The 15,337-nt window shown below is 43.4% G+C and overlaps 1 protein-coding gene across 2 annotated transcripts in view; it reads right to left on the bottom strand.

The window, feature by feature from the left end:
* The window catches only part of GSG1L2 (GSG1 like 2), an 88,103-nt gene that overhangs the window by 39,326 nt on the left and 33,440 nt on the right, over positions 1–15,337 (bottom strand). For both annotated transcript variants that reach the window (XM_083148147.1, XM_083148146.1), the window contains exon 2: positions 12,296–12,343. In XM_083148147.1, coding sequence (XP_083004273.1) covers positions 12,296–12,343 — 48 coding nt within the window. The remainder of the gene's footprint in view (positions 1–12,295; positions 12,344–15,337) is intronic.

Raw genomic sequence — 15,337 nt, forward strand, 5'->3', positions numbered from 1 at the left:
GCTGGAGAGACATGGGGCAAGAAGATGGAAGGACATATGTCAGGAGGTGACACAGGGGACAAGAGCCTCGTGTATCCTTTGTTGTAGGACCATGTGATCTACTGCATGAGTAGTGAATACCGCCTGAAGAAACACTCTACTATTTTATATATATATATATATATATATATATATATATATATATATATATATATATATATATATATATACTGGCAGGAAAAGAAGACTAGCACTCCAGGGTCTTTTCAACGAGTGTATTCAGAAAAACATGGAAAACCACCAACGTTTCGGGGCTGCGCGGTGACTATGACTTGATGAGGCCGTAATCAGTGTTGACTCTCGTTATACTAAGTCTTACAGTACGGGATACGACATTACTAATAAACCTAGCACAGATAGTGAATAGATGTCTTGGCAACGGGGTGCCATACGATTGTGTCATGGATGTATAAGTATGATTATTATGAGTATTATGTATTTCACTGTTTGTCACCGTTGTACACGCCTCTATTGCATTTTTTGTGAATGCATCATCTTTCTGATTTAGCACTGTTTTAATTATCATATATATATATATATATATATATAATTATTATGTCTGCACCATAGGGTGAACCAATCACGCCAGGCGATACTGACATCAACATGAGCTTGACGCTGACACAGAACCTTAAACAGGTCTCCATGGAGACAAAAAGCTTGTGCTTCAATTTGCGTTCCAGCGGCAGGATATCCACCGCGCAGCACTTCCTCTCATTGTCCACTTCCGGTTCTGATGCCAGCACGCCGGAGCAGCGTGATTTGCTCACCCTCCTCACTTTTATGATAAAGGTAAGCACATTGCATAGTATGTTTATTACTGCACATTAACCTTGACAAATGGGTGCCACATACCCCGAAACGTTGGAAGCTATTTTTTTGCTGAAATATACCTGTTTCAAAAAATTCCCAGAGTGCCGCTGTTGTTTCTTCACCTACATATATATATATATATATATATATATATATATATATACAAATGTTTGAAAACAGATGCACTCACCGGTCTTCTTTTTGCTTGCAGTTTTAATACATACCACAACGTGAAAGACACTTATAACATGACAGTGGGTTAGCGGTCAACGTTTCGGTCTATAACAAGACCTTTGTCAAGAACCCTCTCCTGCCCCCATCAGTGTGCAGTAGAGGGGGTCTTGACAAAGGTCTTGTTATATACCGAAGTTTTCAAACATTTGTATCTTTGGGAGTACCTACTGAGCAGGCCTTCTGGACTGTGACACCCCAGCTGTTGTATAACAAAGGAGTAGAGTGCTGTCCTATGTGGATGGATATATATATATGACGAGAGTAGATAGCCGGCACTCTTAGAATCCAAAACAGCAGTACAACAGTCGCGGTGCCTTCCGAAATTCAGACGAATAAACAGCACAAAATAAACCAGCGGCACTCGCATACAATGAATACACTGACTCAGAGAGCTCAGTTGAATAACGATAAATAAATAATGATTCAACTGAGCTCTCTGAGTCAGTGTATTCATTGTATGCGAGTGCCGCTGGTTTATTTTGTGCTGTTTATATATATATATGTATATATATATACAGTTGGTAGTGGGCGGCACTCACACAGACTTGGATTATAGCAGTTTAAAAGTCCTTTATTCCTACTTTATTCCTACGTCGTTACGAGGTATCCCCCTCGTATTCAGGGATGACGAGGGGGATACCTTGTAACGACGTAGGATTAAAGGACTTTTAAATTGCTATAATCCAAGTCTGTGTGAGTGCCGCCCGCTACCCACTGTATATCTTTGACCCTTCATGGATCTTGGGAAGGCACCACAGCAGGAGAGCACCTTCCTCACTGCTGTGTATGTATATATATATATATATATATATATATATATATTGTACGTGCATGTATGTATGGATGAGTGTAAAAATGCCACCATTTCTGAGATGTGGGTATACATCACAATTTTAGCTCTGTGCGTGCACACCAAGGGATGCACTTTATAGGACAATGCAATGGATCATTCACGCAAATATTGGCATTGCAATGACTCAGGTCCTTAAGTTCCCTTGAAAATAAACCTTGTCATGCCACCATAAGGTGAGATGATGAAAGCTATAGTCCGATATGTGCAGCATGCACAGTGACCATTATTCATGGATGATCCTGTGATGATGAAAATGCTTTTTCCATTAAATGCTGGGATTGCTTACATCCATTCTTCTGTATAAACCTAAGAGTGCTCGCTGTAGAGCTCCTATGTTTCTCCGCACACTTCTATTGTCCACTGTGCTTGTACATTTGGTAAGTTACCAAACCATGGTTTAACCACAGAATGTGGAAATTACATAGCTGCATGACATCACAAAGTATGTGCAATGCATCTCCTCCGCCACTAGTGAAGGAGCTGTTGTCATGCACTCAGTGCGATCTTGATAAATGGAGATTCAGCCAATTGTAATCACTAATATCTTGGTACATTAGAACTCTTCCTAACTCTCAACTGTCACCTAGATACCTTCACAGAACAATCTCTCAAAATACATAATACAGCATGATATAGCCTCAAAACCTATCTACTAAAGTTTAGAAGTGACCTGGAGGCAGTTTTTAAGGCACGTTATAATTACATTATTACAGTGCCAGCTGAGCTAATATTCAGTAATATGGCCCTGGGTTCTATCCAGGGGGTGTTTCTCCTTACTACTGCATTGCATCAGAAATTTCCTGCACATTGATGCTTCTTATACCTGTTATTACATCACAAAATCCTTTTGTGTAATATTTCTGAGATTAGATCCTAATATCCTATTTCATAAACGTGTTTATCATACAGTGTTTCTCTTATCTCTCTGCCTTCATGATCTTCCTCTTCATCACACAAGTCATCTGGGTATTTTTCATATGATATAGTTACTGGATCAATGATGTTACACAGTTCCTCATTATCACACACATGACCTTTGTTTCCTGTAAGTCAGTTGCTCGATCAGTCATCTTGCACAGCTCCTTGATGATTTGTGGACAGTATCAGATGCTGGATCAATACGAGAATGAAAGTAAAATCTGCAGATCTCACACTCAGGATTACAGTATCTTCTTTAGGTCTTCCCAGTGGCAGATTTAGGGGGGGGGGGGGGGACCCGGGCACGTATCCCCCTGTCACTTCCGATTTTTATATTCTTTATATTTATTTTTAAATTGATCCTAGATAAATCTCTATCCTATCCTCTATCCTTGTATGTATATATGTTCCCAATATTCCAAATCGCGCTACCAACAGATTTAACAATATCAATAAGTTAAGGTACGGCCGTCTTACCACTATATTCCCTGAGGGATAGGGAATAACCAAACCCAAGTATAGTACACAATAGTGGTTGTGGCGCCTATAATTCAAATGTTAATGTCCACATACAATATATGCAATCCAAATGAAGTAAAAGGGGAGAATTCTTCCAACACTTGTTTATTTTTTTCTTCACAGGATTATCAAGTAAAAAACGGCAAGTAGAAATATTCCAACACGTTTCGTCTCACAGAGACTTCATCAGGGGAATATGGGTTTGACAATTACTATTTAAAATATTTAGTAGAAAATAAAAAAAGAAGCAGAACAGAAGAAGATGAGCTGAGAACAGGGTGGTGGACTTGTGATGAACAGAAGATTTTTTTTTTTTCTTTTTGTATTATTATTATTATTTGTAATTGATATGGTGATAAATTTGCTATATAAGCTTATTACGGTAAATAAACATATTGTTACCTTTTATTATCAACATCTGGGAGGTGGTGTACCCCCAACATATATTGGTTTGGGCTGCACTAAAACCTGATCTATTGCGCTCTAACCGCCACAACATTTTTTGTCTCTTTTGGATTATCAACATAATAGTTTGTATCCCTATTGGGAGTATATCAACTTCAATATATATATATATATATATATATATATATATATATATATATATATATATATATATATATATATATATATACAAATATAGGTTTCCACACCAGTAGGTATGGAAGCAGAGCACTCTCCTTAAATCACAGATCAGCAATGTGATAAAATGAAAAAAAGTATTTAATTCCAGCTGGGTCAACACAGCGTATGGTAATCAAAGTATACAAGCCCCGACGTTTCGGTCCCAGTATGGACCTTTATCAAGGAGCCTACAAGTATACAGAAGAAATACAGATAGTTGGTAACATGTACTGCTGAATCACATAACAAGTACATAATACATAGACAAAAGCATAGTTACGTTTTTCAATAAGACATCATATAATCAGCGGCGCAGGAACAGCCTGGGTAGGGACAGGGTCAGCCAGCTGATCTGACTGCCCCCCCGTCCGGCTATTTATACCGCGTGAGGGGTATGGAGCTGGGCGGCGCAACAGACTCACGTCTGACAGGCGCTATCGTACTTCCGGTATAAGCGGAAGTGCGTCGGCCGGAGGCCGGCGCTGGAACGCAGCTCTGGAGCGCACAGCTTCCGGATTAGAGCCGGGGCTGTGCGTAACTAAGGCAACAGATTGTTACATGCACGGAGTGTACGGAGTACCGAGGGGTAAATTGGCTATAGCAAGTGGCGTCTCAGTAGTAATGCGTAAATAAAGCCGTGCTGTTTGCAATAAAGCAAGGTATAAAGCCGGGTTTTTTTTTTGTAAAAACCAGGATAAGTGACAGGAGTGTATCGCGGGTAGTTGCTGGTGAGTGCGCTAGGGTTGGAGTGCAAAAGTAGGTCACCAAGGTGATTAGGTTTTAGAGGAGCACCACGGAGCGTGATTATTGGGATAGTGATGGCAGAGATTTATAAGCTACCCAACCCGGGGTAGGGGGTTATGGTGTCTGATCGGTGTATCGGAGAACCAAGAACCACGGGTGGAGAAATGGTTTAGAAAGTAAGAGTGATTAGGGGAATGGAAAGTGGTTGTAACGTGTATAACTAAGGTCTATGTGGGCCTTTAAGTGTTAGTGCTGATTTTGTGTAAGGGGCACCGGAGGGTATAAGGGAAGCAGTTATGATGAGGATTAAAATTAATACAGCAAAGTACTAGATAAGAAGACAAGGAGTTACATATAGATATATCAAAAGAATAGTGTGCAAAGCAGTACTGTATGGAGGAAGCAAGGTTAAAGGCAAACAATCATGGTGCTTTCACTGGTTGCGAAACACAACATACATCAATCAGGATCAACTTGTACAGAAAATTATTTATACATGGACGAAGAGCAAGTCTAAACGGTGCAAAGCACGTAGTGAGTCTTATAAAGTTCACTTCAAAAAGATAGAGAGGGGATTATTCTCGTTAAGACCTTTGGGGGCAAGTGTGTCCAACCGGTAGATCCACCTGCTCTCCAGTTTTCTGAGGGCAAGTCCGCGATCACCTCCACGGAGGGGTGGGGGTACCCAATCGATAATGCGGCATCGGAGGCTGGAGTTCTGATGTCCTGCAGCCAAGAAGTGGCGGGGGACAGGAAGTTCTGCTTTATTAGTCTCGATCGCAGCTCTAATTGAGTTGCGGTGATTAGCCATCCTTTCTCTGAATTTGCGTGTCGTCATGCCAACATAGGCCAGTCCACAGGGGCAGTAGAGGAGGTAGATCACATGATCCATCTGGCAATGTAGCCGGTACCTGATTTTTATATGTTTCCCTGTATGGGGGTGTGGGAAAGTGGGTCCTGGGGTGATGCTGTTGCAAGTTGTACAGCCAGCACAACCGTTGTGCTGGCTGTACAACTTGCAACAGCATCACCCCAGGACCCACTTTCCCACACCCCCATACAGGGAAACATATAAAAATCAGGTACCGGCTACATTGCCAGATGGATCATGTGATCTACCTCCTCTACTGCCCCTGTGGACTGGCCTATGTTGGCATGACGACACGCAAATTCAGAGAAAGGATGGCTAATCACCGCAACTCAATTAGAGCTGCGATCGAGACTAATAAAGCAGAACTTCCTGTCCCCCGCCACTTCTTGGCTGCAGGACATCAGAACTCCAGCCTCCGATGCCGCATTATCGATTGGGTACCCCCACCCCTCCGTGGAGGTGATCGCGGACTTGCCCTCAGAAAACTGGAGAGCAGGTGGATCTACCGGTTGGACACACTTGCCCCCAAAGGTCTTAACGAGAATAATCCCCTCTCTATCTTTTTGAAGTGAACTTTATAAGACTCACTACGTGCTTTGCACCGTTTAGACTTGCTCTTCGTCCATGTATAAATAATTTTCTGTACAAGTTGATCCTGATTGATGTATGTTGTGTTTCGCAACCAGTGAAAGCACCATGATTGTTTGCCTTTAACCTTGCTTCCTCCATACAGTACTGCTTTGCACACTATTCTTTTGATATATCTATATGTAACTCCTTGTCTTCTTATCTAGTACTTTGCTGCATTAATTTTAATCCTCATCATAACTGCTTCCCTTATACCCTCCGGTGCCCCTTACACAAAATCAGCACTAACACTTAAAGGCCCACATAGACCTTAGTTATACACGTTACAACCACTTTCCATTCCCCTAATCACTCTTACTTTCTAAACCATTTCTCCACCCGTGGTTCTTGGTTCTCCGATACACCGATCAGACACCATAACCCCCTACCCCGGGTTGGGTAGCTTATAAATCTCTGCCATCACTATCCCAATAATCACGCTCCGTGGTGCTCCTCTAAAACCTAATCACCTTGGTGACCTACTTTTGCACTCCAACCCTAGCGCACTCACCAGCAACTACCCGCGATACACTCCTGTCACTTATCCTGGTTTTTACAAAAAAAACCCCCGGCTTTATACCTTGCTTTATTGCAAACAGCACGGCTTTATTTACGCATTACTACTGAGACGCCACTTGCTATAGCCAATTTACCCCTCGGTACTCCGTACACTCCGTGCATGTAACAATCTGTTGCCTTAGTTACGCACAGCCCCGGCTCTAATCCGGAAGCTGTGCGCTCCAGAGCTGCGTTCCAGCGCCGGCCTCCGGCCGACGCACTTCCGCTTATACCGGAAGTACGATAGCGCCTGTCAGACGTGAGTCTGTTGCGCCGCCCAGCTCCATACCCCTCACACGGTATAAATAGCCGGACGGGGGGGGCAGTCAGATCAGCTGGCTGACCCTGTCCCTACCCAGGCTGTTCCTGCGCCGCTGATTATATGATGTCTTATTGAAAAACGTAACTATGCTTTTGTCTATGTATTATGTACTTGTTATGTGATTCAGCAGTACATGTTACCAACTATCTGTATTTCTTCTGTATACTTGTAGGCTCCTTGATAAAGGTCCATACTGGGACCGAAACGTCGGGGCTTGTATACTTTGATTACCATACGCTGTGTTGACCCAGCTGGAATTAAATACTTTTTTTCATTTTATCACATTGCTGATCTGTGATTTAAGGAGAGTGCTCTGCTTCCATACCTACTGGTGTGGAAACCTATATTTGTCTATTTGGGGCGTGCTATTGCATGTACCCTTGCCGGGCACCCCTCTGTTGTCTCCATTTGGGTGAGAGTGCGGTCATTCCACTGTCTATATATATATATATATATATATATATATATATATATATATATATATATATATATATATATATGCATATATATATATATATATATATATGTGGAAAGAATAGATTAAGTGAGATGTGCGCCAGGGAGTTTTAAACAGGTTATCCTCCACGGGGTGGGTGGTGTCTGGGGGGGGGGGGGGCAGGTTCGGGTTACCGGTGATCACTGATCAGTTGGGGGCTGCCCAACTGATCAAGGAGTGCTGGCTGGGCATGCCCTAAAAATTCTGAAAGTTGAGGTTGTAGAGCTCACACCTCATTCAGTGGCTCCACCCCTCTGCCCATAGCCCCACCCCTTGTCTAGGAGAGGCATTGAGATGCGACAGGTTCCGCTTACCATCCTACAAAAGTTGGGAGGTATGCAGTGCGTAGGTATATAGTTTTTACTTCAGTCAATATTTCAACATTCTTTTTTTTTACATTATGTTTATTAACATTTTGTTTTAATTTTTAAAAGTTACACCAATAAAAAAGAAAGGTACTAATATGTTAGTTGGGTGCCCACTATAGTTAGTACCTCCAATATCCATGTCGGCATGGAGTTGATTTTATATAGTGTGGCGAACGCAACGAGCCACCGAGCCCGAAGCGTGGTGAGCGTAGCGAGCCCCGCGAGGGGACGCGGAAAACTAAGCAAATAGTTTAGTGGGCACCCAACTAACATATAATTACCAAAAGAAACTATCAAGACATACAAGAAAGAAAAAGAGAAGGCAGACCTCAAAATCTGGATGCAACAATTTAGAATCTTGACCAAAATGAAGATAACAATAAAAAGAAGACAATGTTCCAGCGTTCAATATAGTAGCAATTAGATATATACAACTAAACAAGTTATGAAAAATGGGACCTCTGGAAAGACCAGCGGTGTAGAGAGCAATTATTATGCATACAGAATTAACCCCATAATACATGAGAACAGCAGATTGAAGGCCTGAAGGTACCATCCAGGGCCAGGGCCCAGGATACAAGTGGGATTTACGTTAAAAGGAAATGGACAACACAAATGTAAAATCCTGAAACTACAGGACTACCAGACAGAAAATCGTTACCAAAACATAATAAATGAAAATGCTGAGATATTAAATTATCTTTATTTCTTCAAGAAAGGATAAAGAGCAAAGAAAAAAATACACCCAAGGACAAGCCCCCTCCCCGAAGCGCCCCCCCCCCCTCCCCATTCCAATTTAGGCTCACCTGGATCACTTAATAACTATCCCCTCCAAGTGACTCTATACTAAGCAAATGAACAACTCCAATGACCCCTAATTAAGAAGAAAATAAACTAAATAAATGACAGAGCCTTTATTAAGCACCATGATCAAGCAAAAACAATGGAGTTTCACACACACACACACACACACACACACAGGGTGGGATGTACCAGCAAGCGCGGTACATCCCGCCGCCCATCGCACCGATGCTCATTGAATAAGTACTGAAATATGCGATGAGCAACAAAAGAGGCAGCTCTCCCGATAAGAGCTGCCCTTTGGGATCCCCGCCGCTGCCTGGACTTCCTCGTTTCTTATGGAAAAGTCATGCACAGAAAAGCTGGCGGCCACCGGGCATGCAGGGAGGGATCTGTGTCGGATCCCTCTCACAGCAGCACTGCCAAGAGAAGCCCATAGGCTTCTAATGGGTTACACCAGCTAGAACATGGTATAATCTCTGCAACGAAGCCCAGCTGGGAGGGGCTTTAGTGCATTAGAAAATGTGGTAAAAACCCAGAAAACAGGGTTTTACTGCATTTTTTTAGAACATCCCGCCCACCACAGAGAGAAAGGTAGCTCAGTAAACAGACATAGGGCCTAATTCAGGTTGGCTTGTTAAGCAGCGGTCATTCAATGCTTAGCGAGCACCTTAACACCACCCCACCACTCCGGCGCCCAAATCCTTTCCCTGCCATGCGAGGGGATGTGTCCGCTAACACATCCCCTTGCATGCATCTGCTTGCAGGAAATATCATTCGATGGTTGCCGACCATCAAATGATTTCTGCTGCCTTCGGAAATAAGTCAGTCAGCCACACGTCCCGAGCAGGCATCGGCCGGCCTGCCTGCATTCCACTGCCCCCGGGCTGGTGTCTGCCCTCACCCTCCTGTACCCATGTGAACGCCTCGGTGAGTGTGATACTCGCTGAAGGCGTTTGCAAAGGGGGTCTGCACATACGCGCATGCGCAGACCCCCCACCATCGGAATTGGATGGATTTCTGCCCAGTGTGAGCACTGATTAATCACCTCCATTGTACAAAAATATAAGGAATTGTAAGCACACAACATAGAAAAACACATCAGTGACATACTGTAATTAGGACAAAAAAAGAGCATCAAGTGAGTAGACTCAGTAATGGACCCAGATTCTTGAGGGGAATTGAAGAAATAAGTAGTATATCACAGAACACCCACAGATAGGAGGGAGAGCACGGACTATTCTAATGGCAGATCCTCTTGTTTGTGTTACTGAACATTGGCTCTAGGCCTGATTCTGAGATGGACACAATGTCGATGTATGCAGGGGAGTGATATATATATATTTTTGCTACTGCATCTGTGTCTAAACCACACCGTATAAATACCGTATAAATACCCCAATGCTCTAGCGATGGCGTTGCAATGAGGATTTATTTGCTCATTATTGCTCTTATCAGTGAGGGAGCATTTGTGGGAGGCAATAGGAGAAAAGCGCATCAAATGCAGGTGTGTGCCGTCAAAGGGGTGTGCCTAGCACCACCTTTTTCTGCATGTCTAACACCGCCCATTGGGTGTGTCTAACACCGCTAATCAGGTGTGTCTACCATCATTTATTGGCACTTGCTACAATATAAATGTCTCTCAGCCACACCATAATCTCCTTCCTATCTCAGTTTTAAAAGGTATTGCTAGTGGCAGGGAGGTATTCATAAGGGTGACATTAGACCTAACACTCAATGGACCTTATTCAGGTCCGTTCACAAGTGGCACTTTTTCGCACAGGGAACGATGTTTCTTCTATGTGCATGCGCTTGTTGTGTGTGGCCACGGCAAACAGATTGTTCCCGGTTGAACGCAAGCAACCTTGCGGGCTGGGGGCAGAGAGGAGTGAGGGGGACATGACTAATGAGGGCTAATGAGGTATGACAGACAGGCGGTGGGGGGGAGGGTGTGTGGGCAGCTGCCCGCCTACTTAACCCCGAGCAGACAAGCATCTGTGAGGTTGTTCTGAGGCAACCCTACATATGCGTGAGCCTTCGCCATCAATCGACGACCATCGATTGATGGGGGAGGATCCCATCAGGCTGTGAATGGATGTTACTGTGTAACATCCATTCGCATGTCCTGTGTGCGAATTTTCCTTGCAAATGGGTGGCGGCCAGTCACCATTTGCAAGGTGGGGTTTGGTGAACTTGCAAGGCTGCCTATTCGCAGCCTTGCGAATCAACCACAACACCCCCCCAATGTGCGCACACTTATGGGTGTGTCATAACCGTTTCAAAGGTGTATAACAATTATCAATTGCGATCTGGTATGCAACTTCTGATTGCTGTGCAGCATAACCATAGTGTTGCTCAGCATGTTAATTGCTGATGTGTGTCTGATGGTTGATGGATCTTCAAACATAAGCTGCATATCTGACATGCTTCCAGTGGTTATCCTAATGCAACTTCAGTCAGCTGCGACATTTTCATATTTTCACACAGCCACTGCGTACAGCTTCAGCTGCATTTGCTTCCATCCCTGAATCAGACTCTCTGTATCTTAACATTCCTGTTCCAACAGGAAAATACAACCAGGGCTGCCATCGGGGGGCTATACTACAGGGACTTATGTCCAGGGCTGTTAGATATATCATACTTGACGACTTTTTTTTCCTCCTCTCCGGTAGTAGCCTGGAGAGAAGACTAGATAGCAGCATGTCAGGGGAGCGGGACAAGGCGGACGTCACCAAGCCCCGCCAAAAACAGGCTTTAGTGTAGCGGTGAAGAGGGGTGCGGGAGGCTGCGTGGCTGATGCGGGAGACTTGCCCACATTCCCGGGGGGGCGGGAGGGGGACCCAAATTTTGGGAGCCTCCCGGCAATTCCAGGAGGTTAGGCAAGCCCAATATACAGTATATGTGGGAGTTGTAGGTGGCTGAGTGATATATGTGTGTGAGAGGGAGGCTGATGGGGCAGGGCTGGATGTGTGTGTGTGTGTGTGTGTGTGAGAGAGGTGGAGTTGCCATTTGAGTATTTATGTGCTGATGTAGCACCTGTCATTTAGGCTGCAACTAGTCACACCAGTGATCTGCTTGGTACAGGGTGTGTCTATCTGCACGTGGGTATGTTTGCACTGTGGCACATTGAATTTCTATGGCGCGATTGAGTATACTAGTGTGTGCACAGCCACATTGCAGACATGATGATGGCTGCTACATCTGTATACTGAGGTAACTGAGGCAGGGCTAGGGTATTGTGTAATTTATTTGATAAATGGACATGTTTTAATTATGCCCACTCCAACAAACCAAACTTTGACAGTTTTCTTTTAAAACTTTTTTACGGTTTATACACCAATGTACACCCCAAACCCTGTCATAGCTCCACCCACAGTATCTACTGCTCTGACCCCCCCCCCCCCCACACACACACACAATTTCTGATGGCAATCCTGAATACAATAACCGAGAAAAACCAACATATGTTTTCACTGCATATTATGGCTAACATTCATACAAAAATTACCTCTGTCTGCAGGGGGTGTGAGGTTAATAAAGCTTCTGCATTTCTCTCCTGGAAAACAAAATAAAGAAGCAGTTATAACAAAGGGATTTGACAGTAATGAATGAAAAAGAACACTACATTGCACATTGACTGTATTCTACTGAGGTAAAGTCTTACTTGCCTACTCTCCCGAAATGGCTCCGGAAAATCAGGTGGTGCTCCCAGCCTCCTGGAGAAGTGAGCAAGTGTCCTGCATTCATCTGCACACACACACACACACACACACACACACACACACACACACACACACACACACACACACACACACACACACACACACTTAACATGGTGTGGTTAGTCTTGGCATTACATACTGGGGTGTGTGGCTATGATGAGGTGTTGTGAAGCCATGCCCACCAACAGCATGCTCTGACATGTCACGCCCTATCCAGGCCACACCTACTTCATCTTCTGTTGCTGTGCAGAGTAGACCTGGCTATGGGGGTTATTCTGATTCACTCTGAAAGGCACATTCACTCTATATTGGACAAAACCATATGCACTGCAGGTGGGGCTGATGTAGCATGTGCAGAGAGAGTTAGATTTGGGTGTTTTATTGTTTCTGTACAGGATAAATACTGGCTGCTTTATTTTTACACTGCAATATAAATATCAGTTTGAAGTACCCCCCTACCCAAATCTAACTCTCACTGCACATGTTACATCAGCTCCACCTGCAGTGCATATGGTTTTGTCTATTAGAGAGTAACTGTGCCATCCAAGTGAATCAGAATAACCCCCTATATCTGGAGAGCAGAGACCGAAAGTAAGTAAGTAGGAGGATAATATGTTCATGTGGTACAAGAACACACTATAATAAGGGGTGCTGGACGCTGCTCCCGAAAGTCAGGATCCCGACAGTCATTTACCCGACGTCGGGATCCCGATAGTTAAAACACCAACAACCAACGGGTTCCCGACGGCCACTGGCTATTCTCCCTCGTGGGGGTCCACGACCCCCATAGAGGGAGAATAGAATAGTGCAAGCGGAGTGAGCCCGCAAGGGGCTTTGTTGTGCTCGCCATGCTGTCTGAGTCTGACCAGTTCGGGATCCCATAGAAACATAGAATTTGACGGCAGATAAGAACCACTTGGCCCATCTAGTCTGCCCCTTTTTTAAACATGTTACCTCAAACCATATTTGATCCTTATTTTTTTGTAAGGATATCAATATGCTTATCCCAAGCATGTTTAAATTGTACTACTGTATTTGCGTCTACCACCTCTTATGGTAGGCTATTCCACTTATCTACTACTCTTTCTGTGAAGTAATTATTCCGCTCCCCATGTCCTCGTGTTCTGTTGCTCCTCTTCCTGTGAAGAATGTCTCCCACCTGTACCTTGTTAAAACCCTTGATATATTTGAAAGTTTCTATCATGTCCCCCCTTTCCCTTCTCTGCTCTAAAGTATACATATTTAGATCTTTTAGTCTTTCCTGGTACGTTTTGTGATGTAGGCCATGCACCATTTTAGTTGCCCTTCTTTGTACAGTCTCTAATGTATTTATATCCTTCTGGAGATATGACCTCCAGAACTGAACACAATACTCTAGGTGAGGTCGTTTCAATGACCTATACAGTGGCATTATTACTTCTTTCTTTCTACTGCTGATACCTCTCCCTATGCAACCAAGCATCTGACTTGCCTTCTTCATTGCTTTGTTACATTGCCTACCTGCCTTTAAGTCCCCTGAAATTGTGACACCTAGATCCCTCTCTTCCTCAGTAGTTTCCATTATAGTGCCATTTATACTATATTTAGTCTTTAGATTTCTGAGACCCAAGTGCATGATTTTGCATTTTTTGGCATTAAACTGTAGTTGCCATGCTCTTGACCATTCCTCTAATCTACCTAGATCCTCAATCATTTGTTTTACCCCTCCTGGTGTGTCTACCCTGTTGCATACCTTTGTGTCATCTGCAAAAAGGCACATTTTACCCTCAACCCGACGTCGGCTAATGACTGTCTGGATCCCGACTGTCGGAACCCTATACCACACCCATAATAAGCCCTAGTATGATTTTTTTTAACTTTAAAAGATGTAGCTTAAAGTACAGAAATAATAAAAGTAAAGCTAAATTATCATGACAATTTTGAAATACCTAGTACCCTGTGAAATAGGCATCTGCCTATGTCTAACCTCTACATCATATGCTCCATTAATGGGGTTACATATATAGAACAGAGCCGTTGTGGCCTGTTTACGTTCTGTAAAATGCTAGCTATAACCCGCCTCTTCCATGGTTCCAAAAGAACAGCAATTACTATGGCATCTACTGACCTTAGGCCTTAGGCCCCGTACACACCAGAACAATCCTGATTTTTAGTAGATCGTTAGCAGATTGTGTGATGGTCGCACGATCTGTTGGAGCACACGATCTGCTAACGATCTGCATCCAATCGCATCCCAATCCGATCTGAGTCTGTATCCAGTGGAATAGATCTTTTACAGATCCTACCGACAGCGCATTGGATTGGAATCGGATCGGAATTGGATCTAAACATGCAAAAACATGCCCAATCTACATACAATCTGCATCCAATCGGTCGGAATTGGATCCAGATTGATGGAATTGAGCCCTAATCGTTCTGGTGTGTACCCCCCCTGAGTATTTACTAAGCAGGATACACACTATAAGATTATCTGTCCCATGTCTCTGGTTGGAGTGGAAATCTGGTAATGTATAGGAGCAAATGACAATCAACCATTAGTGATCAAAAGACATAAAATGAGCAAAAATGGTCATTTAGATAAATTGAGTGAATTAAATGGATTAAACCAATTTGTCTGAACCTCAATATTTGTCTGTTTTCCAGTGTTTGTTAGCAAATGGTCAATTATAATTAGCTCCCATACATTACAACCAGAAACATTGGACAGATAATCCTATAATGTGTATCCAGCATTAGTCTCTGGTGACATTAATCAGGCATATCTGCATATTTAATGCTGTTACATTTACACTAATCAGCCATAACATTAAACCCCCCTGCCTAATATT

The sequence above is a fragment of the Crinia signifera genome, chromosome 6 (assembly GCF_055691185.1).
Source record: "Crinia signifera chromosome 6, ASM5569118v1, whole genome shotgun sequence".
Lineage (NCBI taxonomy): Eukaryota > Metazoa > Chordata > Amphibia > Anura > Myobatrachidae > Crinia > Crinia signifera.